General features: G+C 53.5%; 1 protein-coding gene across 6 annotated transcripts in view; it reads right to left on the bottom strand.

The window, feature by feature from the left end:
- Positions 1-27,733, bottom strand: part of FTO (FTO alpha-ketoglutarate dependent dioxygenase) — a 442,045-nt gene that overhangs the window by 298,967 nt on the left and 115,345 nt on the right. For all 6 annotated transcript variants that reach the window (XR_013996928.1, XR_013996929.1, XM_081108555.1 and 3 more), the window contains one exon: positions 15,837-15,961. Coding sequence is in view for 4 of the 6 variants with exons in the window: in XM_081108555.1 (XP_080964681.1) it covers positions 15,837-15,961 (125 nt within the window). In the remaining 2 variants the exon portion in view is untranslated. The remainder of the gene's footprint in view (positions 1-15,836; positions 15,962-27,733) is intronic.

The following is a 27,733-nucleotide window of genomic DNA, read 5'->3' as shown; positions in this document are numbered from 1 at the left end:
TCCTCTCTCTTTCTCTCTGAAATCAATAAAAGTATTTTTTTTGAAAAGGCAATAATCTTACAGATGTGCATTGGAGACAACTGCTAAAGGGTCCTTCGCTAACTAGTTCAGGATGGTGAAAGAAATCAGCCATAGCTGGTAACCACACACCGCTCCAGAAAAAAAAAAAAATGCGCGGTGGAGAACGGACACTGTACCTATAATTTTTAAAGATTTGTTCATTTAGATTAACCGGCAGCATCTTCTGCCACATAATGGAGAAATTCACAGGGGATACTGCCTTCCCCACCCCCCCTTTTCTGGCTTCTGTGGCTGGATTTTTTTTTTTTAATATTTGGTAAATTAATCGTTTACCGTTCCAAGATTTCTACGTGTTTATATTATTGCTGTCCTCACGTAGAAGTTTGCAGTTGTTATGGAAACATATGGTAACATTTGCTGCTAAATGTTAAGTGCATTTTCTACCCCTGTTACACACCTGACATGAAGCCAAAAGCTCTCTTTGCTTTACATTAGGGTGAAATTCAAACTGGCCGGGGTGACGGTGAATGGTTACTGTTTGTCTTGGCTCCTACCTGTATCAGATTTAGACGGAGGAATCTTAGGGAAGAAATTACACGGGATAAAATGGGGATTTCTAAATTACAAGGCCTGCCATTCCAGCGGCTCTGAATATCAGCTTTCTGTTTCATCTCGATCTGCCAGAGAGAAAGTGGGGGGCTGGGGCGGGGGCTGGACAATAAGAGATCAACATTTTCTCTCCGGGGGCGGGGGCGGGGGGAGGGGGAAGCTCCTTGTTCTGATTATCGTGGAGGAAGAGCTGTAGATCCGATCAGAGTAAACCCTGTTAGCAAATTAAATGGCTGTGGATTACCACGGTGCGGGGCGTGCGCCGTAGCCCCTGGCCCCAACTCGAAATGACGAAAGTAAAAATTCTCTTGACCCATCTTGTTCTCCAGTTTTCCTCTGCGCACGCCTCCCAGTTCTCAAGTCATCGCTCACGATGACGCGTGGCCCGCGTGGAGGTTGTGGCTGGGACACGTCCATTGGACAGGTTTCCTGAGTGGCTGAGTTCCCATTTCTCCACACCCAACACCTCGCCTGCGTGACGGATCCCTGTGCGATGGAGCTGGTCAGAAACACCAGTGCCGAGATCGAAGCGCTCCGGCTCGCGAACTATCAAATGAGAATTCAGGCCCGTTGGAGCCCCTTTTTTTCTGGGTTTTTTCGATCAAGATAAACCAAGAGTCGCAGGGGTGCTACCAGTGTGTGCATTCGGTCTGGGTCTGGGACCCGAGGGACGGAACCCCCACCTGTGTCCGTCCCGTGCGCTGTGGCATTCTGTGCTTTTTGGCACAGAGAGGCTCGCATGTGCATCGTCGGTTAAGAGTCGAGATTCACTGTCAGAGGTTGACGCTGTCCCTTCTTCGTGAAAACAGACGCATGCTACTGGCCGAAGAGTCTCACTGCAAGGTTCAGGCAGGACTGGGCGTTGTTTATAGACATTTGAAGCGAACGGGGAAAAGAAGTAGCATGCGTTTCTAAGCACAAAAACACGAGAAATTGGCAAAGACATGTTTGCTCCGTAGACCCTGGTATAGAGGGTGAGGCAAAGACAGGGTTACAGCGGCGAGTGCATGAAACACGGGATGTATGCTTGGGTTATTATTCATGAATCATGGCATCGTTTTCCATGCGAACAGCCGCAGACCCACTCTTGCCCTGCCCTGTCGGAAGGAGGGTTACTGAGCCCCGAATGGCACGTGATTGGAGGGTTCCCCAGCACCAGCTGAAAACTGAAGCCCCGTCCACCCCCCTTTTCTCACTTGTTCCAGTATAGAGCTCGGGTTCTAAGGCACGTCTGTCCTAGAGACACGCAGCCGGCCGTCTCGGGGCGCCAGGGCCCGGAACAGGCACGCAGGGCCCCGCCAGCAGCGGAGGCCGGAGCCCTCGCACAGCGCGCGTCCCTATCGCGCCGGTCAGTTCCATGGAGTTCCGTATGTGAACTCTGTGTGTAGACACAAATCACATGTTGTTCCGCTGGCATGCGTCAGGGCACGCGGCGCTGCACGTCTTCCTGCTTCTCCGCCGTCCGCCTGCTTTCGGGAGCAGCACAGGGTCTTCCTCCTGACCCATCGGGACGTGGAAGAGCGCAGGGAGGGAAAGCAGGCCCCGGCGCCCCGGACTCCCGCCCTGGCTCGGCCGCGTACAGCCTGCGCTACCTGGACCAGTTCCCTGGCCTTTCGGGGCCTCCGTCCCCTGAACTGAAACGTGAAGGTAGAGGCAGCGCCTCTGTCACTGGGTTCGCAGGAAGCTGAGTGAGGGAAGGCGAGTAAGCCGGTGCCCGGCCCCCGGCAAGGACCCACTCGGAGCCGCCGGCTGTTCTGCATGGCGAGGGCCTTCTTCTTCTCCGTGGCCATAGCGTAACGATGACTGCAGTGCGGCTCCCCGACTCCCTCGGTAGGTAAGTTTCCTCAACTTCGACCCGCCATCATGCTTCTTCCTGATGAACCAGCTACATGGTTATACATTTTTTTCTTTAAATTGACTGAAAGCATTTTTTTTTAAAATAATAATAACTTGAAGATTGACTTGAGTCTCTGGTTCTCAGAAACACTGTGTGAGCCCCATGGATCCAAATGCTAATTGTGCTTTTCTAACCTAAAGCAACATAGGTATCTTCTAAAAGGAAAGGTATTCGTGTGGTGAAGGCCTGGGGGCGGGGGGAAGCAGAGGGGGTCGATGGGGAAATAAAAGGGGACATCTGTCATACTTTCAACAATAAAGGTACATTTTTTAAAAAAGAAGAGAAAAAAATTCAAGACGCAGGCTCATGTGTGCTCTTGGAATTTACTATGTGACAGAGCCAGTCAAATGGTGGAGGAAAAAACGAAAGGAAAGGCTTTGGTGGGTGGAGGACAACACCACCCACTGGGCCACCATTGCGGGCCTGTGAGACGGGGCCTCTGAGCTCGGCCTGGACGCACGTCAGAAGGACCTGCCTTCGCGGGGACAGGGAGCCAGCTCTGGTCTGACACACACACACACCCCAGCTGCCCGCATGGACGGGACACGGCCCTGCCGAGCCACTGAGCGAGGTGGCCCCAGCGAAGCAGGCTTCCCGAAGCACATATTCAGGTGGGAAGCCTCTCTCGGGGGTAAAGTCCTGAAAATGCTTCCCTCTCACTCGCCCGAGTTCCCCTTAATGTGTAACGTGAGCATGGCGCTGCTGGGTCGACGGCAGCCGGGGCGAGGCCCCTGTGAAAGGAAAGAGGACCCCACAGCCAGGCCTCGTCCGATCGCCGCAGCCCGGACCCGGAGGACGCTGACCCCTGGGCTCACCATTTCCACGGGATGCATTTGGGCGAGGAAAGATTAATTACGTCGGAAAAACCAGCTAACATCTCCACAGCAAATATACGATCGCCGGGTAGCACGGGACGGCGAGGCGCGGCGGCATCATTAGCTCGGCGGTAATAAATGAGAGCTCGCCGTGATGTATAAGGCGGTAAAGAAAACACAGCTGTCTGCTTCTGGCGGGAAGCGCGGGGGGGGGGGGGGGGGGCCAGCACCTGAGTCTGCGAGCCCTCGGTAAGCCCCCCAACAAAGCCGCCCCGCCCGCGGCCGCCGGCCCAGAGCCATTATCCACGGGCAATTAACTGTGTCAGGACACGGAGGTCCTAACACGAGGCCTGCCTGATTCCCCGCTAAGGGAAAGACGGTGAAGCATCATTGTAATCTATGGCTGCTATCTAAGGAAAAGGCTGTTCCGTGCGCTGCCCATGCCCGCTGGAGGTGACGGCAGCGGGTGGGTTATCCGTACCTCCTCCGAGCAGCCCCGCACGTGAAGGGCGAAGCAGCCCTTGGAGCCGAAGGCCCCGAAAGGCGGCCTTCCATGTGGGATGCAGATTTTAAAAATGGATCTGCCATTGGCCCTGTTGATTTTCCCTCTGATCCCCTGAGAGGTATCATACCCATGGCGGACATTTCTCCCTGGGAAAACCGCCGCGAAAATGGCCGCTACGAAGGAAGCTCAGAACTGCACAGGGCCCTGGCTGGTGTGGCTCAGTGGGTTGAGCATCATCTCGCGCACCAACAGGTCTCAGGTTCAATTCCTGGTCAGAGCACATGTCCGGGCTGTGGGCTCCACCCCCAGTAGGGGGCGTGCAGGAGGCAGCTGATCTATGTTTCTCACTCAACATTTCTCCCCCCCCCCCCTCAAATCAGTAAGAACATATTTTTAAAAAACAACACACTCGTAAAACGTTTCGAGGGTACGCATCGGATATTTAGGAACCCTTCGTTTTCCTCTCGCCAACTCTCTTGGTCATTTTGAGATTCTCCCCCACCCCCCACCCCGGTCACACACAGTATTTCCGTTTCTCGGCAACAAGGCTTCTTTGCGGCTGGAAGACAAAAGCGCCTCTCCGTCTATTACCATGACTTCCTACTGTGCGAGGCTGTTCTTTACCTCGTAATTAAAATCGCACCTGAGCAGGACCATCTGTGAGCACAGATTAAGTTTTTATAAAATGCGAATGCCCTTTCTTTTTCTTCTTTTTTTCTTTTCCTGCCAAATGCCTATAAACCCCATATGTATTTTGTGTGACATGCCCTCCCCCAGATGCACGCTTAAATCCTTCTCTCCCCACCCCTCCCGAAACGAAAGGCGCCAGAATAAACATTTTGCTCGGCACTGCAACCTCTCGTACATCCATGGAGTCAACAGCGGCGTGATGGGCTCCGGGAGCGAATGAGCTGTCAGTCTCCGCTTTCTGCATCTGGGATCCTGTCAGTTTACGGCAACCCAGAGACAGTTTGCCACTTAATTTTCCTCTTCCCTGTTCAGATGCACTCGTTTGTGGAAAAGACATTATTTATACAAAAGGCTGCCAACACACGGGGTTAGGATGGATTTGGATACACAGCCTATTTCACGAGCCGGTCTGATCGAACCAAAATAAAGTCTCCTTGGGAGTTTTTTGCACAAACGGCAAATCCATAAAAAGCAGGGGATTATAAACATCGATACAGACGTTTCTTCCAGAGGCTCTCGGACCGGATGTGAACGTGACATTAGAAATTCACTTTTCTTTAGAAACATTGGCGGATGTTGGCGCAATGGCTCCTCTGGCGCGGCTGGAGCGGGTGATGTCAACCGGGCTCCGCTCTGATCGCCCTCGTGAAATATTTACGATGAAACTGAACCGCGCAGGCCCGGCAGCTGACGGCGGCGGCAGCCAAGGGTTAGGCTCACCTTTTTCTTTTTATGAAAGGAAAGAAATCGTCTCTGCATGTTCCTCTTCTCCAGAGGATCAAACCCACGTGTGTGTAACAACTCGCCTGACCGCACCTCCATGTGGCCGTCCGGCTGGGGCGGTGAGACGAAGAGATTATCTGAGCACGGACACCTCTGTGCCCTGGAAGAGCAGCTGCCACCTCCCCCCACCGCTCCACCCCCCACCCCCAACCCCCGCTGCACCCAGGGGCTGGGAATAAGGCACAAACTCGAGGGCAGAGAGGAGGACTGGTGATGGAGATCATTCGTTGGATTCCAGACCGCCCAGGATTTTGCACACCTTTCCATGGTGACGGGAGCCACCTGCGCACCTCATTCGATTCGGAAAACCCTCCTATGCGTTCTCTGTGAAAGGGAACATGAACGGCTGGCAAGCGAAAGGCACACAAAAACACCCAAATATTTCCTCCAAGCAAGAACCTACATGGAGCCCGGCCAGTGTGGCTCCGTGGTTGAGCGTCGACCTATGAACCAGGAGGTCACGGTTCGATTCCCAGTCTGGGCACTGGGTTGCAAGCTCCATCCCCAGTGTGGGGTGTGCAAGAGGCAGACAATCAACGATTCTCTCTCATCACTGATGTTTCTCTCTTTCTTTCCCTCTCCCTTCCTGTCTGAAATCAATTAAAAAAAATATTTTTAAAAATAAAGAACCTACATCGAGCACAACAGTTACGAGGTCACAGGGTGGTGACCAGATCGCATTCTGGCCCTTTGCCCAGGTCAGCGCCTCTCTCCTTGACACGTGTGGACGGTGGAGAAGACTTTTCACTTTAAGCAGACAGGACTTCCATTCTAGCTCAGACTCCCAGCCACCCCAGCCACTCCCAGACGTGAGGTATTGATCAGCCTGAATAACAGGCACACAGGTCTGAATTTTGGCTGACGTTTAAATGGGAGAGTCCACAAGCACATCTAACCCCTGAATTTTCCTTTGCGCCGAAAAGGGAGAGGCCCTGGTAACGCGAGCAGCCTCCTTTGCAAGCCTGGAAGACGCTGCCCACCCGGGACAGGTCTGAACCTCCCCGGTCGCCTGGCCCCACCTCTCTGCCTTCATCCGTCTCGGTTACCTGCCAGGCCCTGCGGACATTTCTGTGTTTGCAGCCTCTTGTCTGACTTCACTAGAAAACTCACAAATACCCCAGGATCGTGTGGCGATCGTGCAAAGCTCAGAAGAACCTTCCTTGAGGAAGCCCGGGGCCTCCTCGGGCAAGACCTCCCCTCTCATCCCGTCCCGTCCGGTCCCGTCCTATCCCATCCCGTGGTGCCCTCCTGGCTGTGCAAGGCCAGGGCCCATTCTCTTCCTCACACAGCCCGGGGGTCACGGCCTTGGGTGCCTTGGGACATAGGCTGGGACATGTGTGAACACACACCAACATGCTCCCCAACACACAGGGAGCCTTCGCCAGCTCGGGGAGGGTCTCCCTGACTTGACAGCGCTCTCAACCAGCCCCCCGCCACCCAAGCCGGCACTGATGGCGGATGCGTCGCTCGAACTTGCATTTGGAAGCATGTGGCGCAGGCGACCCTTCTCCATGCACCCTCTCCGGCTTCTGGGCCCGGCCCTGCGCCAGCGCTGCTGCCAGACGCTGTGCTGAGCACGGCTCCCGGCTCCGAGAGGCCCCCTCAGAGCTTTTAAGGCGAGCACAACGTGCGGAATTTCAGATTAAGGACGGCAGCCCGAAAGATCGTCTACAGTCACGATACAAACCGGCTAAATGAGAGGCGTGTGTTCCGTCATTAAAAATAATACTGCTCGGGCCCCGGGGGCTGGCACCTAAAGCGGATCCTTTGCGGGGAGGAAACAGAAAAAAAAAAAAAAAAAGGAGTGTGTTTATTATCCCAATAAGGTAACCCGCTAATTTACTTAGGAGGCAATTTCCCAGCGCGGTTTGCTCACAGCGAAATCTCACTTGATCAGATTATACGAAAAAGAACAACCCGGGGATAGAATGCTCCTTCAGCCAGGGCTGTGGGAAGACAGCTCGCCGGGTGGGGGTGGGGGTGGGGGTGGGGAGGGAGTGCCAGATTGGGGCTGCCAGGAGGTGTTGTCAGGGACAGCGCTGTCCCGTCTCCTCGGGCGGCCTCCGGAACCAGGCCCGGAGTCAGTTATAGAGTCATCTCGCCCGCACTTTGCAGATGATGCCTCCCATCATGACAGCGCGGAGAGGAAAGGTCCCTGGGCCTGCCGCCCCGCGACAAGTTCCTGTAAAGTAATGAATACAGACAGCTCGGGGACCGTCCACCTGCCCGCCACTGCCTCCTGCCGCGGAGGGAAGCCGCCAGGGATGGGCAGGAGGGACGCGGCTGACAGGGCCAGGACAGCCTTTCTCCTGGGTGACAGCCCGGGCCGACCCTCTTAAACTTGACCCGCCGTAATTCCTCCACCAAGCCGTGGCGAGGCGGCTGACAGCAGCAGCTGCGGCTCCTAAGCGAGATGGATGGAATTTTCATAACTAGTTCCCCAAGTTACATTTTACCTTCAGGATAATTTATGAGCTGCTCGGGAGCCTGGGAGAGACAATATGCTTGCCATAAAATTAACTGTAACAGTCGTGTAGGTTATAATTAACGCTGGGAGGGTAGCACCAACTGGATGAAACACATGGCGTAATTGATGGTGAAACGCGAAAGGAAGCGAGCGAACAATGTCCGCACTGTGCGCACCGCCTCGGCACAGCCCGGGCTTTCCCGGGTTAACGGCAAGCGCCTTCCAGGGCCCGCATTCTGGTCGGGAAGGGGCCAGAGCCGGGCGGGCGGGCGGAGGAATTGTTGGCAAGGCCGCGGGGCACCTGGACGAAGGCGGAGGCGGGCGGCGGTCTGGGAAGAGAGGCGGGCTGGCCGGAGAGCCCAGCCCAGCAGCTGGCGCGGGGCTCACGCTGAGCCCTCCGCACGCCGGCCTGGCAGACATGACTTCATTCGCTCAGAAAACGGCATCTCTTTCGGCTGAAGAGAGAGAGGTGGATGGAGAGGAGACGATCGGAACTTGCAGAATGCCCTTGGAAGGCGGAGGGTGGTTACCTAGATTCCAAAGGCCCATGGGCACATCTTAGTCTGATTAAATTGAACCGAAAATGGTATTCGACTACAGAGTACCTGCCTGAGCACCCTGTCTGGAGGGGAGCGTGGAGAGAAAGCGCATCTGGAAGGCCCTGTCCATCACTTCTGCCCCGAAAATAAACTCTCAGCTGTTCCCTTCTGGGCATGGCCACTACCCAGGCCCGATCGATCCCCAGACACTGCCTGTTGTAGACACCTGGGGTCCCTCCAGGAGCAACGGGAAGGGGCTGACTTACTTTTGTTTTTTGATTTGTTTGGTTTGTGGTTTTGTCCTGGGACAAGACACAGGAGATGGGATAAGTGAGACAACAGTGTCCCCTACAGGGCAACAGCGCTATGCCCTGCCCGCCCCCCCCCCCCCCCCGCCCGGCCCCTGCAGCCCAGGACACCCCCAGAGAGCATGACGTTGCCCCTCTTGACGCGCAGCGGACGGTTTGCTGCTATGGACAGAGAGCCGGCTGCCGGGGGCCTGTCCCGGGCAGAGGAAGGCTCCCCGTTCTCCTTCAGGGAGCCACTCCCATCGGCCTCCACCCCCCCGCCCCCCCGGCCTCACTTCACTCCACTCCGAGGACCAACGGGTTCTTGGTGGCTCCACTTGAACATCCTCACTGGCACCCGGGCCCTGCCACCTGCTGAAAGATTGTAACCAAAATGGCATCGCTACAAAGCAGCTTTCCTAAGGGATTTCTAAGGGGCACGTATACAGCCTGAGCTGGAAATTGCTTCCTTACAGAGAGACGCCCCCACAGCTAAACAGTGTGAAAGATGCTGAGGTGCCAGGAGACAGGTACGCACAGATACCCCCCTGCCCTCCTCACCGGGCAGATCCCCGAGCCAAGGGTGACTCATCTCTACAGCCTCCCTGGAGGACCGGGAAGGCCCAGGGAGGCCCAGGGAGGCCCTCGGTCAGGGGAGGACCCACAGCTCGCTCACCATCGCCGCAGCCACCACCTGTGACGCGCTGGCTTCGCTGTGTGATCAACCCCAGCACCGAGGAGACGGCACGGGGTCTCCCGTCCTCTCGTGAGAGATACTGGCGCACGGAGCGCGGCCTGCACGGGAGCCTTCCTTGAAGGGGAACCCTTTAGGGGTACACTTTTTTTTTGTTTTTGAAAGATAGCTGGGAACCGGTGCAGATGATCTGAAGGAGACTTTAAAGTTGTCACCTCCCCAGGGTGGGGTTCCTCAGAATGCCGGGGTTCCGGGCCTGTCCCGCAGACAGGACCCACTAGAACCTGAACAGTAAGTTTCCCGACAAAGTGATCGTTTTAGGATGAGGATCAGAAAGGGAAATTCTATCGTCTTATCTCCACGGGACGATTGACTGTCTGGGTTTTAGTGAGTGTTGTCGCAATGCAGGGCGTGACAACTGCATGCATCTTCTTAAAAAAGCGAAGTTCAGGATCCCACCCAGGAGCACCGTGCTCGCCGGCCGTCCCTCTAGCACAGCGGTTCTCAACCTGTGGGTCACGACCCCTTTGGCGGTCGAACAACCCTTTCACAGGGGTCGCCTAAGACCATCCTGCATATCAGATATTTACATGACGATTCATCACAGTAGCAACATTACAGTGATGAAGTAGCAACGAAAATAATTTTATGGTTGGGTCACAACATGAGGAACTGTATTTAAAGGGCCAGAGGTTGAGAACCACTGCACTAGAACATACGCGCCCTGAAAGAAGCAGGGTCCCCCGTTTCCTCGCCGCTGGGTTGCCGGGACCTGGGACGGGGCTTAGCAAATAGCAGCTGCACAGTAAGTATCTGGTGAATAAAGACATGAATAGATCAATGTCTTCTCAAAAGGTTAAGAAGCGCCGCCTCGTCGGAAAAAGCCAGCATCTGATCACAGTCAGAAACGGCCCAGGGCAGGGCCGCGCTGAGGTCTCGGTGCTGATTTTATAAATAAGATGCGCACGACTCAACTGGCCTTTGTCCGCCATAAATGATGACAGGAACAGTGGTAACAACATTCGCAACACCTGACTCCTTCAGATGCAGGGGCTGAATCTTGGATAGAAAGGACCCTATCTGGAGACTCATCTAATCCTCGCTCCAATGTACACAATGTTTCCATCCCTGCACATTTATGAGGAGTTTTTATGGAGTTATCGGATTTATGGAGACACGGAGGGCATGCTCCTGCTAAGGGCGGGGAAAGCAGGGCCTGCAGGGATGAAAGGCGGCGGGACCAGGTGCATTACAAGAGGAGGACATCACGGGAGGCTAGCGGGCCAGTGCCTCCCGGCTCGTCCCCGGAATCGCCGTCACTTGCTCCCCACGCCCATCCCGGCCCCGCCATCGAAGCCAGCAGGGGCGCTGACAGCTACTGAACTGGTCCCCGGCCCCCTCTGCCAAGGAAGCAGCCACTCTCGCCAGCGTGAGTGACAGCAGCAGATGTGGTCAGATGACTCAGTCACATGTCGTCTCAGGAGATAGAGACATCAGCCTCGTCACCCCACAGCCTGTGCTCAAGGCTGGTGGCTCACCGTTTTGTGATCCCGGTTTCCTAGAACGGGAATCCCACGTGGGCCCCAATATCAAGCCACCGAGGCGGGGGCACATCACTGCACTGATAGCATCAAAGCCCCAGCAGGACATCAGCAGGTGGCCAGCGAACGGCAGCTGCCCGGAGCGGGGAAATATGGACTCGAAGGGGGCCTTTTCCCTTCTTCCCAGAATTGCCAAAAAGTGGAAACAACCCAAATGCCCATCCACTGAGGAATGAATGAATGGAGTGTGGTACGTCCATACAAGGGAATATTATTTGGCAAATAATAAGGAATGAGCACGTATACACTACAACACTACGCTAAATGAAAGAAGCCAGATATAGAAGGCCGCATGCTGTATGATTCTATTTATAGGAAATGCTCAGAACAAGAAAATCTATAGAGACAGGAAGTAGCTTAGTGGTTGTCAGGAGCTGTGGGAAAACGGTCATTGAGAGCGCTGGTAACGGGTCGAGGGTTTCGTGTCGGGGTAACGATTTGTTTGTGTACTAAGCAAGTCATTTAATTGCATCCTTTAAAGTGACTATGCCTATATTAAGTGAAATTTTATATTATGTGAATTATATCTTAAAAATAACCCTAGTGGCCTGGTTTTTGTGTGTGTGTGTGTGTGTGTGTGTGTGAATCCGTACCTTACTTAGCATAAGTGTAATGGCCTTGTTTTAAAGTTAAAAAGCACGGTTAGTTCTAAAAGAGCTCCCCGCCTCTCCACCGTATCCATCCCCTCACCTTCTGCTCACCTGTCAGTCACCACGGATATTCAAGGTCAAGTCAAAACCAAAGGTAAAGAAAGAGGCTGACTCGGGGAAATGGGTAGACCTCCTCTTTCCATGTTAAATACAATCCTTGCCTGGGCGAGGCTTGTGTTACGTAGACCTTGTCGTCCGAGATAAAGGTTTCCAACGGCACAGCGAGGCCCGTCTTCAGAGGCATCTGCACTTCACTCGTCCCGAGTGGGTCAGGGCGACTGGGCTCCCCGCTTCCCTTCCCGCTGCCTTCCAGGCCGCTTTCGGGAAACTTGCTACAATCTCACCCCCGGATGCATCCTTACGTCGCTGCTGAGCCCATCCTGGCGCGCAGTATCTGGTATACAGTAGCAGTAGGTAGACAAAGGCTACAAAAATCGCTTGCTAAATAGACAAATGTATCCAGACAGTGGACACTGTGCCTTCTCCTTACTCTCACAGAGACAGCGCCAGGTCGCAGTCAAAAGAAAACAGCGTGCGAGACAGTCCTGGAGAGAGTCATGCGTCTGGATCGCAAGTTTTGGGGAGCGTTTTCTCTGGCACGTGACGTACCTACCTTCTCTACCCTGAGTGAGCCGGCAGACATGAAGTGCCCCACTCTCACCCTGACACGGTTCGAGGCAAAGGAAGCCCACTGCTTTCCTGGTGCCGACCGCGAATGATTGTCCCGCCACAAGACACGCCCTCGAAACTGTCGCCCATCGAGGCAGGACGCTAGGGATTTGCGTAAGATAAACAAAGGCTCTGGCGTTTGACTGGGTTTCATTGTAGAAAAACAACTGGGGCCGGGACACGGAACTGTACCTCTTCCTCCGTGCACTTTTCAAATGATAATCTCTCCCACTGTCACCATTAAATCTTCATCCATCGCAGCCCCTCGCATGGCTCATTGAGTCTATATGTACTGCTGTTATTTTCCAATGCTTCCCCTTGGAAGGGAGCGAGGGGGGGGAGGGGGAGACGATGTGGAGAGCCAGATGGGCCTCTTCACAGTTCATTTATCAAACCTAATACGCCCGGCTCCACCCTCCTCTCGCTGGCGATTGCGGTTAAACTTCCATATAATTTGGTAATCATTTTCATTATCGGAGAGTGACCCTGAAGCAGCCTATCCCGGGACGCCGGCCTTGCAGCTGCTCCTTTCCTGCCTTCCCTACAGTAGGCCCGCAGGATCGCGCCGTTTATTAGCTGCAGGCTGACCTCGGGGCTGCGGAGGTCATGACGGGGTCAGGGCGGAGGGCTTGCCCAGTTCTTTAAAAGCTATAACAAGCTGTCCGTCAGGCGGAGGGGAGTGTGTAAACAAAGCCAGATCTGCGGAAACTCTGTCCCGCTTCTGTTAACACTCGCCCCGCATTCACACGGCCTCCCCGCGGCGCCCCGGCCCATTCAGCTCCGGGAAGCGAGCTGACAGCCCTAATCAGCCTATTTGGAGGGGCTGTTTATGGGATCACCGAGCTCGGGCCAAGGAAACCCACAGCCCTCGGACGGGCCTCTGCCACCGCGGGGCCGGGTGACACTGTGACAAACTCAGTTACCCCGCGTCACGCAGAATCGACACGTTCCTCCCAAAGCCACGTTACAGGGAACATGTGCTTGCGGTTTAGGGGCTTCAGAGGGCCGTTCCTAACCAGGCGTGGCTCCTGGCCCGAGAGAGTCACACTTCTTTTTTTTCTATTTTGTTTTGTTTTGTTTTGCTTGTCTTTTATGGAATTATTGGGGGGGCACTGGTTAATAAAGTTGTAAAGGTCTCAGGTGTACGATTCTCTAACACATCATCTGTCTACTGTCCTGTGTGTCCACCACCCTGAGTTACATCTCCTACCATCACCGTGTCTCCCCCATACCTTCTCCCACCTCCCCCCAACCCTTTCCTTCTGGTAATCGCCACACTGTTGTCACAAATACTCTAAAACCGAGCTGCAGGTTGCCCTGAGCATGCTCCCCGCTGTCATTATCACAGATGAGCCGCCGAAGAGGGGAGATGGGGAACCAGCGCAGTCGATGCAGCCTGAAGCTCCGCCAGCCGCGGGCCTCGGCCCACCTGAACCTCCCGAAGCCATGCTGTTCCTAACGCACTCTCCAACGGGCGATGGTCGGTAATCACAGTCGTCTGCTGTTAACTTTCAGAGGAAAAAAAATTCCTGTTATCTAATCTAACGGATCCCCCGGTAGCTTTGATGCAAGTAAAATACAGCAGCCTACTGCTGAGCCCTCAGCGAGCGCTGATTATTCTCTGTCACAGCACGTTTCTCCTCGTGTCATTTCCGCAGTGCACACACAACGGGCCGGCCCCCAGAACCAGGCAGCGCACTCAGCACGGTGGCGGGTGTTCGATAACTTTCACTGCCACGTGCCCATGCCTGATGGCGACGCAGGCCGAGCGGAGCCCAGACGACCAGTGTGGCTTTGATGAGGGAAGGAGAGGTGGTGGGAATGGCCTGTTTACAGGGATCATGTGGATGAGTCTTGGAGCCAGGTCACCGGGATGGAAACATCAAATGGGGGTGAGGACGGACGGGGTGGGGAAGGGACCAGGGGCACTTAATACTCGGACGACAGTCTCCTGAGCTCCGGGACACCCTCTCCTGAGGTTCCCTTTCGGGTGTTTGGCCTTAAGGCGGCCTACAGAGTGTTGGGGGCTGAACGCTCGCTCACAGAGGACGTGAGAAATTCGGTGCCAGATGTCGGAATAACCGCATGGACTTCAACCCCTGCTCCAGCTCCTGATTAAACCGTGACCAGGAAGGGCCCTAGGTGCCCAGAGCAGACTCTTCTCACTCGGGACACCTCGGCCACACCGCCTGGTGACCTGGCGCTTTGGGAAATCACGGTTAACAAACCGAAAGCACCCATCAGAAGTCCTTCCCTCTGCTCCCAACACTTGTCTCTGAGCTGCACTGTCTGGGGGTGGGGGAGGCGGGGGGGGGTGTGATGGTCCGAGAGGATTACAGGAGAATTTTTCCTTCTTTCTCCCTTTCCCACTTCATCAGAATCACCAGAGGAAAATATACCAAAGACCCAACTCAGAGAGAGAAACCTCTCAGAGGTCCCCATGCCGAGATGCCGTTATTAACGGAATAGGCATACCTGACTGACTGACTATACGTACTTAAGTTGCAACACAGAGAAAATTTAAAAATTAGTCCCTGAAACTTAACTTGGAAATCACTGAGTAACTATAGATGAAACTGTCCCTCTCCGGCCACACGGCAGGAAAGGATGGAAGGGGAGAAGGTTCTGGAGAATTTTAAAATTATAGTCTCAGCACAAGCCCAAATTTAGAGATGACAGACGCATGTGCAAGGGCAGCTTTCCGATACGCAATCAGAACGGATAACTCCTACTCCGCTGTCTCCTTGCTTGGAGAGGGCTCATCTTAGCCGTGTTCGGACAAATCTATTTTTATGATCATTGCTATGAGGAAAGCCATCAATTACTGCAAACTCTGTCGCGTGAACTCATTTGCAGAAGATGACGGCTATCAATAAAAGCGGTCCTGACTCCCAGGCACACGGAATGTTTAAGCATCAGGGCAGACTCGGGGGCCACGGACAGTGTCATCGTCCCGATTCCTGTCCCCCCTGCTCAGGGACAGACGATACCGCAACCGTTTTTACCAACCACAGACCTGAAGGCTAACCCCAACCTGTGGGGGCAGTCGGCCCAGCCTCCTATCCATCCATCAGCTGTTTGTCAAGCTGGAGCAGGAGACCCTGAGAGGTAGCACGCAAGCATCGATTCTGTAAAAACGGATGATTTGCACAAACCTTTTTCCAGGGGCAGCTTTCTAACCACAGGTCAGGCCACGCGCAGAGAAAGTAGGTGGGGACCGGGGGAATTCCGACTGGTCAGTTCGAAGACTGACACACAGACAGCATTCAGGCAACCCAGACACCTGCCCCACCTGAGTCGCCAGGCGGGTCTCTCAGACCGTTGATGAGAAGGGCGCTTCGGCCTCAGGTACTTCCTTATCTTGCATTTGCTCAAGGTGCAAACATTTCCTCCAAATGTCACACCCGGGGTTAAGTCACTTACGCATCCAGACGACCCAGGGATCGTCACAGTGAGCGTAGGTCCCACGTGCAGGAGAGCTGACCATGGCTGAGAGCGTTTACCTAACCGGCTTCTGTTTCAAGACCCCTCCCATGAGAGGGACGAGCCCAGCCAAACACAGCCCCCGTGTTCCGGAAACAGCAGAACCCACGTCCTCATGGGACTAACCTGGCGTGCCACTCCCTCCGCAGCGTCTGGCGCGTGGTGAGCGAGGCGAGGATGGCGGTCACCATGGCATTCCTCTGTCCCACGGGGACCCCCTCTCTTCGCACTTCATGAAGCACCCCATTTGTCTAGAAGAAATGATCCAAAAAAAAAAGGGAAAAGAAAGAGTGAAAAATTAATAATACCAAAAAAAAAAAAAAAGCCCATAAGCAAATAAGGACAGTAAATCAATGGCTGTTTTATTACAGTTCCCCTGCTAACAAATCAATACAGTAAATGATGGCCAGGAATGGCCGGCGTGGAGTTTGTGTTTAATCAATGTACGCGACACCGCGGTAGACTCCGGGCCCCGCTGCCCCGAGTCATATCCGCGTCCTGTGGGCGCCCCTCTAATGTTCTCGCGCCCCGACGACTTTCTTCCCTGGGACTTGCCTACCAGGAGCTATTATTAGACATGATTTCCACGTACACTGTGCCGTGCGTTGTTTGTTTTGCCTTTAAGTAAGGAGAGGGTCTCTGACTTTCTCTCTCTGTGTTTCCTGCCTCTGAGCGAGGCCTGCTGTACAGCCTCTCTTACTGGAATCATGCATTTCTACTTCCAGCCAAGCCGGCAATTCTGTTGTTGTTGTTTATCAATTTGCTTAGTTCCTACCACCCCGGTCCTCCCAGTATTCCTGGTTTCCTGAAGTTCCTGAGTCCAGATCCTTTTCTTTAGGTACATATTAATGATTTCAGAGAGGAAGAGAGGTAGAGAAAGAGAAACGTCAGTGATGAGAATCAGGCATCGGCTGCCTCCTGCATGCCCCCTACTGGGGATGGAGCCCACAAGCCGGGCATGTGCCCCGACAGGGAATCAAACCCTGACCTCCTGGTTCATAGGTCGATGCTCAACCCCTGAGCAATACCAGTTGGGTTTCTTCTCTTTGGATAATTCGAGTTATCCAATAGCCTTTCATCAAAGTCCCACTTTGTTCAAATTCACCAGACTCTGTTTCTGTTGCCTACAATCTAAAACCCTACAGATGCAGCCCAGCTGGTGTGGCTCAGTGGTTGAGCATCGACCCATGAACCAGGAAGTCATGGTTGATTCCCAGTCAGGGCACATGCTCGGGTTGTGGGTTTGATCCCCAGTAGGGGGCGTGCAGGAGGCAGCTGATCCATGATTCTCTCTCATCATCAATGTCTCTATCTCTCCCTCTACCTTCCTCTCTCTGAAATCAATAAAAACATATTTTTAAAAAACAAAAAACCTCCAAGGAACGGTGAAACGCAATTTGCCAACCTCAACCCAAGAGCATTTCAATTTTTTTTTTTAAGTGTACGCATTAGTGGTGGAACTGCAAAAATATTTCCATTCTGGTCAATGGTTTGGCAGTTCCTTATAACAGTTACACAGACACTTAATACAGGACTCAGAAATCCCATTTCTAGGGATTTATCTGAAGAGATTAAAGCCTTATGCTCACACAAAAACATGTGCACCAATCTTTATTCATAATTGCCAAACACTGGAAACAACCAACATGTCCTTCGAAGGGTGAATGGATAAACGCGCTGTGGTACATCCATACGAGGGAATCCCTCCGGCCTGGCCATCCACAGGGACAAGGCACTGACATACGCAGCCACTGGGATGACCAGCGAAGGCATCATGCTGAGCGGAAGGGGCCGGTCTCAAACGCTTAGGGCCTGAGTGGTCCCACTTATTTGACATTCTGGGAAAGGCAAATTCTAGGGAGGGAGAGAAAAGCAGTGGAGGCCAGGGATTAGGTCGGATGAGTGTTATTACATGGGGCAGCGTGGGGGGATTTTTGGAAACATGGGACTCTGCTGTGTCCTGAGTGCAGTGGCGGTTACATGATCTCATACATACGTTAAAACTCATGAACTGTCTATCTCCAAACAGCCTATTTGACTGTATGAAAATATGATAACGTTTACTTTTTAAATGCATTTTCATCAAATGTTTAGGACGAGAAGGGATGTAGAGAACACGCTTACATACAAGTACATCGAATGAATTAAGTAGTTAGCAAAAAATAGGAGGAAATATAGGGCGCCCCCCAAAATGTACCCACACACTTTGAATAATGATAAAGTCAGTGTTTATTAAAATAAATTTCATTTTCAAAACTGAGCTATCAGCTGGTAAAGTACATATTCATTTGGGGGGGCTGTATGTCTGGATGACCAAACACAATCTGCTAAACTGATTTTTGTAATATTGGAAAAGGAGGGGTGAACCTACATGGAGCACGGAGACCCTCCAATACAGTATTTCCTGAAATTCAGAGTGAAAAGAGGTCCTTGCCCGGATGGAAACTTCAGGGTGTCCACGGGCCTTCCTCCTACGAGGATCCGCGGGGCAGTTCTCCTCCTTCTAGAAGCGCTGGCTCCTCGGGGCTGAGTTTGCACAGGAAGCGGTGAGCGGCCCATTTTCCCATCAGGAGTAACGCAGAGCTGTCTTCCAACCAGTGCCAGTTTTTGAACAGGCTCCGGTTACCAAAAGCACATTCTTCCTCTCCTCCCCTCAGAACACGGGGCAAGCGAACCGCAGGCCCGGGGCGCGGGCTCTGGGGGTGGAATTTCATCTCATTGCCATCTTTTCCCGCAGAAACCTAAGGGAACGCTGGCGAATCAGGAGGAGGCTAAGGCGGTGCCACAGACGGCTGGCCGCTCGAACCCCAGCCGTCGCCTCCTCGCTGTGGGCCTCGTCCACACGGCGACACGGAGACGACAACCCCCAGGTTCCTGTGGGGACACGTGCCCAGTACAGATGCCCCTGTGATGATTAGTTTTGTTTCATCTTAAACTCACTCGTCGACCTAGTGCTAGGTTGTGCTATTTTTTTTTTATCCTCACTCGAGGATATTTTTCTATTGATTTTTAAGGAGAATAGAAGGGAGGGAAAGACAGAAATATCGATGTGAGAGAAATACATCGATTGGTTGCCTCCTGCACGAGCCCAACCAGGACCGGGGCCGGGGAGGAGCTTGCAACTGAGGAACATGCCCTGGACCGGAATTGAACCCGGACCCCTTCGGTCCGCAGGCTGACACTCTATCCACTGAGCCAAACCGGCCAGGGTGACTGTGCTATTTTAACAAAAGGATGCCCGAGAGTGTCGATGACTTGAAATGAAAAACTTCAAAAGGAAACCCATCTCTTAGCCTCTGCGACAGCACGGAGGGACCCGGAGAGCATTCTGCTGGGCGAAATAAGCCAGTCAGAGAAAGACAAGCATCACATGATCTCACTCATAGGTAGAATCTAATGAACCAAATAAACTGATGGACAAAATAGATCCAGAGACACAGAAGCATGGAACAGACTGTGGAGTTTCAGAGGGAAGGTGGGGGAGGGTGGGTGGGTGGAGAGAGACCAACCAAAGGATTTGTATGCATAGATGCATCACCCATGGACACAGACAATAGGGTGGGAAGGGCCAAGGGAGGGGGGTGGGGGCGGGCTAGAAGGGGTCACTGGGGGGAAAAGGGGGACATATGTAATGCTTTCAACAATAAAGATTTAATTTAAAAAGAAAAAAGGAAATCAGGCCGCCACCGAACACACATAGCCATGAGGAGCCCCCCAGGAGCCAGCGGCAGGCCCCTCTGCAAAGCCTGGCGCTGGTCAACCCGTGTCCGCTGAGGGTGGGTTTCCTGTTTAGAGTCGCTCCCGATTTTACCTGGCGTTTCTCCATTAGGAAGCGCCTCTCCCCCTCGGGCCATCACCCACTCTTGTCCTGTCCTCGGTCTCCTGGGGGTCACTGCCTCTCGGACCCTCCACTGTTAGGTTAGCCCAGGGCTACCTCTTGCTTCTCCTCTCCTCTCTTCTGCTGCTCTCTGGGAAAGCCCCCTCCAGTGGCTTTAGAGGAATGACAGCATGGACTCCTTACCAATCCTTCTCTGTGTCTCTCATTCTGTGGGTTCCTTTCTGGGGTGGGGGGGGGGGGGTCACACTTTCAAATCGGCCTTTAACTCCAAAACTCAGCTCTCTCCATCCTTCTTACACATCAGAGGACTTTGTCTAAGGAGACGCGGGAAAACAGGAGGCATCCCATAAACGCGGCTGGTCCTCCCTCCGCTTAGTTCATTAACACAAAAGAGCCCAAACGAAAACTCCGCGGCTGGTTTCCCAATTTCAAGAGGCACATAAACACCAGGATGCCAGACCCCGCCACCCCCCTTCACCCCCCAGAAAAGCAACGCTGTCTTTATGGGCGGAATGTCGACCCTCACGCTCTTTACACACGTATCTGCCTCGGTTAGGGCTGCGTTTCCCTCCGCGCACACAAATCACAGAGATATGCGCCCGCTGATAATGAGGGCGAAAGGTTCAACTTGTGAAGGAACTTGGCTTAAGATGTTATCGGCTGGGAAAGCTATTTCCTCCCGTCAACATTGCCATGGGCTGTCAGACACCAGCCAGGGCTCCACTCTTCAAAAGTCCAGAACTTTTTTTCCCCTTTCTGCCCCCGCCCCCGCTTTTTTTTTTTCTTAAAAAAAAAGAAGAAGAAGAAGAAGAAGAAAGGCACAGAACCCACTGAGAGAGCCCCGTCCCATCAAAGAAAGGTCGGTCCGGGTCCTCCCTCGTTGACTGACTGTCAGTTCCAGGCGGCTCCTCTGTGGGGTCCCGGCCGCAGTGCTGAGTGACGCCCTCACGCTGTCTGCACGGGCCTGGCCCCCCGAGGGGAGGGTCTCCCGCATGCCTGGGTCCTCAGCCCCGCAGAACAAATAAACATCCCTGGCCGCCTTCTTGCCTCCTTTATCTCCCTCCTCCAAGAAGGGAGGCTTTTGGGGGTGCTGATGTTTACACAATGTTAAAACTTTCTTTCCCATTTCCTGGATCTGAGAAAACACATCCTGGATGACCTGGGATCCGAGATAACAGGAGTCACGGCTGGGGACCCGGCCTCAGGCCACTGAAGGCGGCTGCCTGCCCGCCTGCCTGCCCTCCCCGCCCTGCAGCTCCCCTGGACCCCGGAAGCGGGAGATAAGCTTGCAGCTCCCCTGGACCACGGAAGCGGGAGATAAGCTGGACCCTCTGGAAAGGGAGGTGCAAAGGCAGAAGTCCATTCCCACCCAAAACCAGGTAGGCGTGGCGCGATTTGTCTCCAAGATCCGCTCCACGTAAATGAACGTCTCGGTGGCGTATACCAGACGAAGCCTCACAAACACGTCCCAGGGAGACACAGCTCAGCATGTCTCCATCGCACGCTGGAGTGGAGGGAGCCGAGAACAGTCGAGAATATCTGTGGGGACGGGATTCAGGGAAAAACTCTCCTGATCAGTCTCCTCGTCGGTCAGGGGGTCTATGCAACAGCGCCTAAAGCGTGTGGGGATGATGACAGGCGATAACCCACAATGCTTGGCCCATACAAAGTCTCGATAAATGCTGCTGTTACTGTTGTCAGCAGGATTATGGGTAAAAGCTTGGGGGGTGGGGGGATCATGGAAAATAGGGGCCCTGGTTTTTACATGCTGAACGGCAACCGCTATGACATGGAACCGCTACTTTTCCCCAAGTACTTCCACAGCGCCTCCCACTCTCTCCCCCAGCACAGGAATCACCGCGCCGGCCTGGGACTGAGAGAGCTCCCGGGCGGGCGGGCGGGCGGCTGCTGGAATGCCCCGGCGGGAGGGAAGGGTGGCCTGCTGCAGACTCTTAGCCTGGACGCTGGGGCAGGGAGTGGGAGCAGCCCCTGCGCTGCTGCTGCTCAAAACAGCCCATGTGCTCGTCAAGGAAAAGAAAGGAAGGGAGGGAGGGAGGAAGGGAGGGAAGTAGGAAGGAAGGAGGGAGGGAAGGAGAAAGAGAGAAAGAAAGTATAAAAGAAAAAAAAAGAAAGAAGAGAAGAAAGGAATGAAAGACAGGAGAGAAAAAAGGGAGAAAAAAGAAAGGAAAGGAAGAAAAATGAAAGCGGGGGAGAAAAAGGTGAGGAGGGAAGGAGTGTTGTTTATAGAAGCCAGCTGCTGGGTCCGGCGCCAGAGCCCCGCGCCCGCTCTTTTACGCGTGCAACCCCGCTGCCCCCTGGCACAGGTACAACTAAATGTTGACTTCAATGCCTCAGAAAAGCACTCGACTGATTTTGTCCGTGATTAATTGCCAAAGACACGGCTGGCCATATGGAGCAGAGAAAGCATCAAGTAATTCATACTTCGGGCCGGGATCGCCCGGCCCCCGCTGTTCCCATGTACAGGAAGGGGCTGGGGCAGCGCGGCCCTGGTGTCTTGCCCCTGACAGCCCATTAAGAAATCTCCAAGCACCTAGTCCCCGCTCTGCTTGGGCTTTTCAAGAGCAGCCTAATAAAACAGAAGCCCGGCTTTCCGACGAGCCTTAAATCTTTCACGTCCAGTACATTAACGACCGCGGCTCAAACAACGGGCTTCTTATGATAGGAAATGGGATTTGATTTCTAGGCTCGCTCTCCTTACTGAGAGCCTTCTTTTCTGACCTTTATGGAGTTTGCAAAATCATTGTTCTTCTTGTGTCCCCCGCCCCCCCTTTTTTTCCAAGTAGCCGAGTAGATTCGCTTGCTTCAACCGCCTCTTCTTCGCCACTAGTTCGCGCGGTCCATGTGCTAACGCTGACTCATAGAGAGGTGGAGGGAACAGCAGGGTGCTTCTTGCCAAGAGAGCCCCGGCATCATTCCACCTTCGGAAGCATCCGCTTTGTTTAAAAACAAGGGTGGAACCCGGCCGGTGTGGCTCAGTGGTTGAGCGTCGACCAAAGGGTCACGGTTCGCTTCCGGTCCGGGCACATGCCTGGGTTGCGGGCTCGATCCCCAGTGGGGGGGGGCGTGCAGAAGGCAGCCGATCCATGATTCTCTCTCATCATGGATGTTTCTATCTCTCTCTCCTCTCCCTCTCCCTTCCTCCCTGAAATCAATAAAAATATTTTTTAAATAAAAGTAAAAACAAGGGGAGGGAAAACAAATCTTGTACACACACTTGTACAACCATCACCTCCCTTCCCCATCCGTCTGTGAAATGAATTCATTCCATGTGGGAAAGAATAGCCAGTGATTTTTCCAGTGGTCCTACTGTGGGCTGTGGGTGACACTCCACTCTGGGCCGGCAGGGCGGGCCGTGCGGGGGCGTGTCTAGCCCAATTTGCAGTCTATTCGCGTCAGCCATTAGGACGATCTTTGCCAACTCATTTTCAGCCTGAGGGGAACAGGTATCCATTTCTACCATGCTTTTCCTTTCAAGGATCTTCAGGTGACAGCACTAAAAACTGTCCGTGCACCAGCATCAGTACGTGCCTTTGTCGGTGCTGACACGCGTTGGCAGAGATGACTCTGTTGGCGCCTCTCGTTAGAAAATATTTATACAATGTTTTATGTCTGAGCGTTTTCAGGTGTTGAAATTATCCTCGGCCCAGCAGACAGCGTACACGGGAAATTCCACTTGACTGCCTATTCATTAGCGGGGCTGTAATTGCCTCAATTGCTGAAACGAGCTCAAGGCCCATTTAGCGCGCTAAGCCAACGGGAAACTCCCTGCCTCCCTCCTGCCTCTGAATGCTCGCGCGGGTGCTTTCCAGGATGAGCCAGGCAACTAATTAACAGTATCCTCCAACGGAGCACCCAGCGCGGGTCTTAGGAGAAAAAAGAAACAAAAGCCTTGAAGTTGACTCGATAATGGGCAACGAAGACACAGCGCGAGACTTGTCCAGAGACAGCGAGTGTTTTCGCCGACCATCATCGTGTGAACACTGACCTTGCTTTATTCTGGTCCGCCCTATGAGGTAGGACGATCGTGGAATTCCCATTTTGCAGATGGGAAAACTGAGACGGAGAATGTGAAATAGCCAAGAGCCACGTGCATCCGAGGCAGAACCGCTGGGGTGAGAATTCTGTGTATTTCTAGCTGCCTGTTCTCAGCACTGGAAGCTCTAGTGCACTGCACAGAAAAGCATCATAAAGAATACATGTCTACCCCACACATACACGGAGTTACAAAGGAACACATATCAAAGCATCTTCCTAAAGTCTCGTGCATGGAAATAAACCTACTACAGCTGCAAAATCTTCCATGAAGAAAATAAGATTTATCAACAGACGCTCGCAGAGCAATACTACCCGGGTGTAGAAATAAGTTCAGACCTGGGTATAGATTGCACATCATGAATAAGAGGAGAATGACAGCGGCTTCCCTCCAGTTCCTTCTGCGGGGCCTTGATGTATCTGTGTCTGTTCATCAACAACGATTCACCCTACAAGTAAGAGCAAGAACTCTCCCAACCCCACCGCAACGTGCACAGGCCCCGGCTCCCAGCCGCCACTTCTAAGGGCCGCAGGACGCTGACCTATCCGCTGGCCTTTCACTGAAGGTGAAGGAGGGCGAGCTACACCGAGCACTGAATCATCGAGCCAGGGACGATGTCGGTCCTAAAAGGGGCTTAGGTCCTTCCGATCCGGGGGCGCGGGAAACGTCACCCGGTATCTCCATCAGAGTGGCCCGCGCCCACGCCGGTCCCACAGAGGCTGGCGTGGTCTGCCGTGCACACTGGAGTATACGAAGTGTAAAGCATTGGGGGCGCGGGGGAGGCCTCTGAAAGGGAACGGGGCCGGGGGGAATCACAGGCAAGAGGATCTGGCTGACAGCTCCGTCCCTTACCCCTTACGAGTGAGACAAGCGAAGATGTTTGTGTTTGGAGACGCTGTGGCTGCCGGGGCGGGGGGCGGGGGCGGGCCTTTGTCTGCAGTCCTACAGTGTGTCTTGAACCCGACTGCTGCCCGCATCACTGAACATATGTTTTCTACGCAGGAACCGGAGCAGAAAGGGCTCATTGTTATCATTCACTCCTTTGTAGATATCTGCTCTCCACCCCTCCCCCCATCCTACCCCCACCCCCTCGCCTACCCACCCCCCCTTCAGGAACATCCAAACCAAAGCCCTCGTGGAAATTTAACGGCTGGAGGGTGCAGGGGGTGTGGAGGGACCGGAGGGGAGAGGAGGGGTGAAGCAGAATGCCCCCCTGAGACCCTTCTGGTGCCCCGGCGCCAAGACCACGGGTCCCCCCACGGTGGCAAGAACAGCAAGAGGGACGCTGAGTGAGAGCTTACCATGTGCCGGGCATTGCAACAAGCATTTGTATCAACTTTATCTCACTTCACGCAGCCATTGCCATATATGAGGCACCTCTGTTTCAAAGAGGAGGAAACTGGGGCACAGGGAGAGGAAATAACGCCCCAAAGCCACGCGAGGAGCTGGGAATGCTTGCGGGACGCTGAGCAGACAGGAGTGTGTGGAGCAGGAGGGGAACGGCTATGTAAACCTGAAGATCTAGGGAAATTATACGGACGCACCATTCTGCACTTCACATAATGTCACCGTGTCTTCGCTGGGGGATAGAAGGTTCAGAACTCAAAGTTAGCCCCGCCGATGGGGCAGCTTTCGCCAGTCCTGGCGGCCGTGAAGGGAAAACGGCGGCTGGTGAGTCAGGAGGTCGCTCCTGTCCCTGTGCACTCCAGCAGGAAGGCAGGAAGAACAGCCGTGGATCTGACTGCCTCAGGGGCTGAGCTGGCCCAGACCAGGCGCTCACCCTCTCTGCACCTCCGTCTCCCCACCTGCAACGCGAAGCTACTTACGGCACTTACTTCAGAGGGTTGACGGGATTCAATTCCTACACGCAGGTCCTCAGAAGGAACAGTGCCTGACGCATGATAAACAGCCAGTCAGTGTGAGGTGCTTTCGAGTACTAGTCACTCAGCCACAGTAAAGCACCAGAACCGAGCGTCGTTTTATACTCCGCAGGCCCTTGCTGAGTGCTGACCACCGACACCAGAGAAGCCAGTGTCTCTCATCTGGATGCCTCTGGATCGTGATGGTGGTGGTGATGGTGATGGTGGTGGTGGTGATGGTGGTGGTGGTGGTGGTGGTGGTGATGGTGGTGGTGGTGGTGGTGGTGGTGGTGGTGATGGTGATGGTGATGGTGGTGGTGGTGATGGTGGTGGTGGTGATGGTGGTGATGGTGATGGTGATGGTGGTGGTGGTGATGGTGGTGGTGGTGGTGGTGGTGGTGATGGTGATGGTGGTGGTGGTGGTGATGGTGATGGTGATGGTGATGGTGGTGGTGATGGTGGTGGTGGTGGTGGTGGTGGTGGTGGTGGTGATGGTGGTGGTGATGGTGATGGTGGTGGTGGTGATCGTGATGGTGGTGGTGGTGGTGGTGGTGGTGATGGTGGTGGTGATGGTGGTGGTGATGGTGATGGTGATGGTGATGGTGGTGGTGGTGGTGGTGGTGATGGTGGTGGTGGTGGTGGTGGTGGTGGTGATGGTGATGGTGATGGTGATGGTGGTGGTGATGGTGGTGATGGTGGTGGTGGTGGTGGTGGTGGTGATGGTGATGGTGGTGATGGTGGTGGCGATGGCGGTGGCGATGGCGATGGTGGTGGTGATGGTGATGGTGATGGTGATGGTGGTGGTGGTGATCGTGATGGTGGTGGTGGTGGTGATGGTGATGGTGATGGTGGTGGTGATGGTGGTGGTGGTGGTGGTGGTGATGGTGGTGGTGGTGGTGGTGGTGATGGTGGTGGTGGTGGTGGTGGTGGTGATGGTGGTGGTGGTGGTGGTGGTGATGGTGATGGTGATGGTGGTGGTGGTGGTGGTGGTGATGGTGGTGGTGGTGGTGGTGGTGATGGTGATGGTGATGGTGGTGGTGGTGGTGATGGTGATGGTGGTGGTGGTGGTGGTGGTGATGGTGGTGGTGGTGGTGGTAATGGTGGTGGTGGTGGTGGTGGTGGTGATGGTGATGGTGGTGGTGGTGGTGGTGGTGGTGACGGTGACGGTGCTGGTGGTGGTGGCAGTGATGGTGATGGTGGTGGTGATGGTGATGGTGGTGGTGGTGGTGGTGATGGTGATGGTGATGATGGCGATGGCGATGGCGGTGATGGTGATGGTGATGGTGATGGTGATGGTGATGGTGATGGTGGTGATGGCGGTGTTGTGATGGTGATGGTGGTGATAGTGGTGGTGGTGATGATGGTAGTTATTGTGATGGTGGTAGTGAGGGTGATAGTGATGGTGGTGATGGTAATGGTGATTGTGATGGTGATGGTGATGGTGGTGGTGGTGGTAATGATGGTGATAGTCATGGTGATGGTGGTGATGGTGATAGTGATGATGGTGACAATGGTGATGATGGTGATAATGATATGGCAGCTCACATTGCTGAGTGCTTACTACATGCCAGGTGCTGTCACATGCATTATATCACTGACTCCTAAAAGTAAGTCTATGAGATAAAATTTATATTTTGCAGATTAAAAAAATCTGAGATCAAGGAAGGTTAAGCAACTTGCCAAATTTTACACCATTAGTAAATAGAACCAAATAGAACCCAGAAGCCAGAAGCTAACATAACTGTAAAATGATTTTCACTTTGAAAAGTGTTTTAATGAACATTATCTCATTTAATCCCCATAAAAACTATATGAGTTAGATAAAGCAGGAATTATTAAACACATTATTACAGATAAGGAATCTGAGGCTCAGCTAAACTAAATAGCTCATTCAATATCAAAATTAGTTCAGGACTCGAGTTAGGAATGGACATCTGGGGTTCTAACTCCAGGCCTAGCACATTAAAGCCGAACACACCAAATAGAATGTACTGAAGGCAAATTCTCATGTAATCACCCATGTGAGTCTCTGCTATGTGGTAGACATCCAGGTAAAAAATACACATATACAATATACACACAGGGTGAAGGGTGGCCAAGGGGGTTGCATCAAATAACTGTCAGATTCCATGAAGCTCTTATATTGATTTTTATTTATAAAAATCATTTCTAAAAGTTACTCTACTAGAACGTCCTGTTCATTGCCTATCACGGCCTCAACTTTGTCATTTAAGACTGACCTGCTCACTCTTACCATTTTCATTTCAAGGCA

This window comes from Myotis nattereri, assembly GCF_964212035.1.
Source record: "Myotis nattereri genome assembly, chromosome: 15".
Lineage (NCBI taxonomy): Eukaryota > Metazoa > Chordata > Mammalia > Chiroptera > Vespertilionidae > Myotis > Myotis nattereri.
Note: the sequence above shows the minus strand (reverse complement) of the source record. Positions and strands in the feature narration are given on the sequence as shown.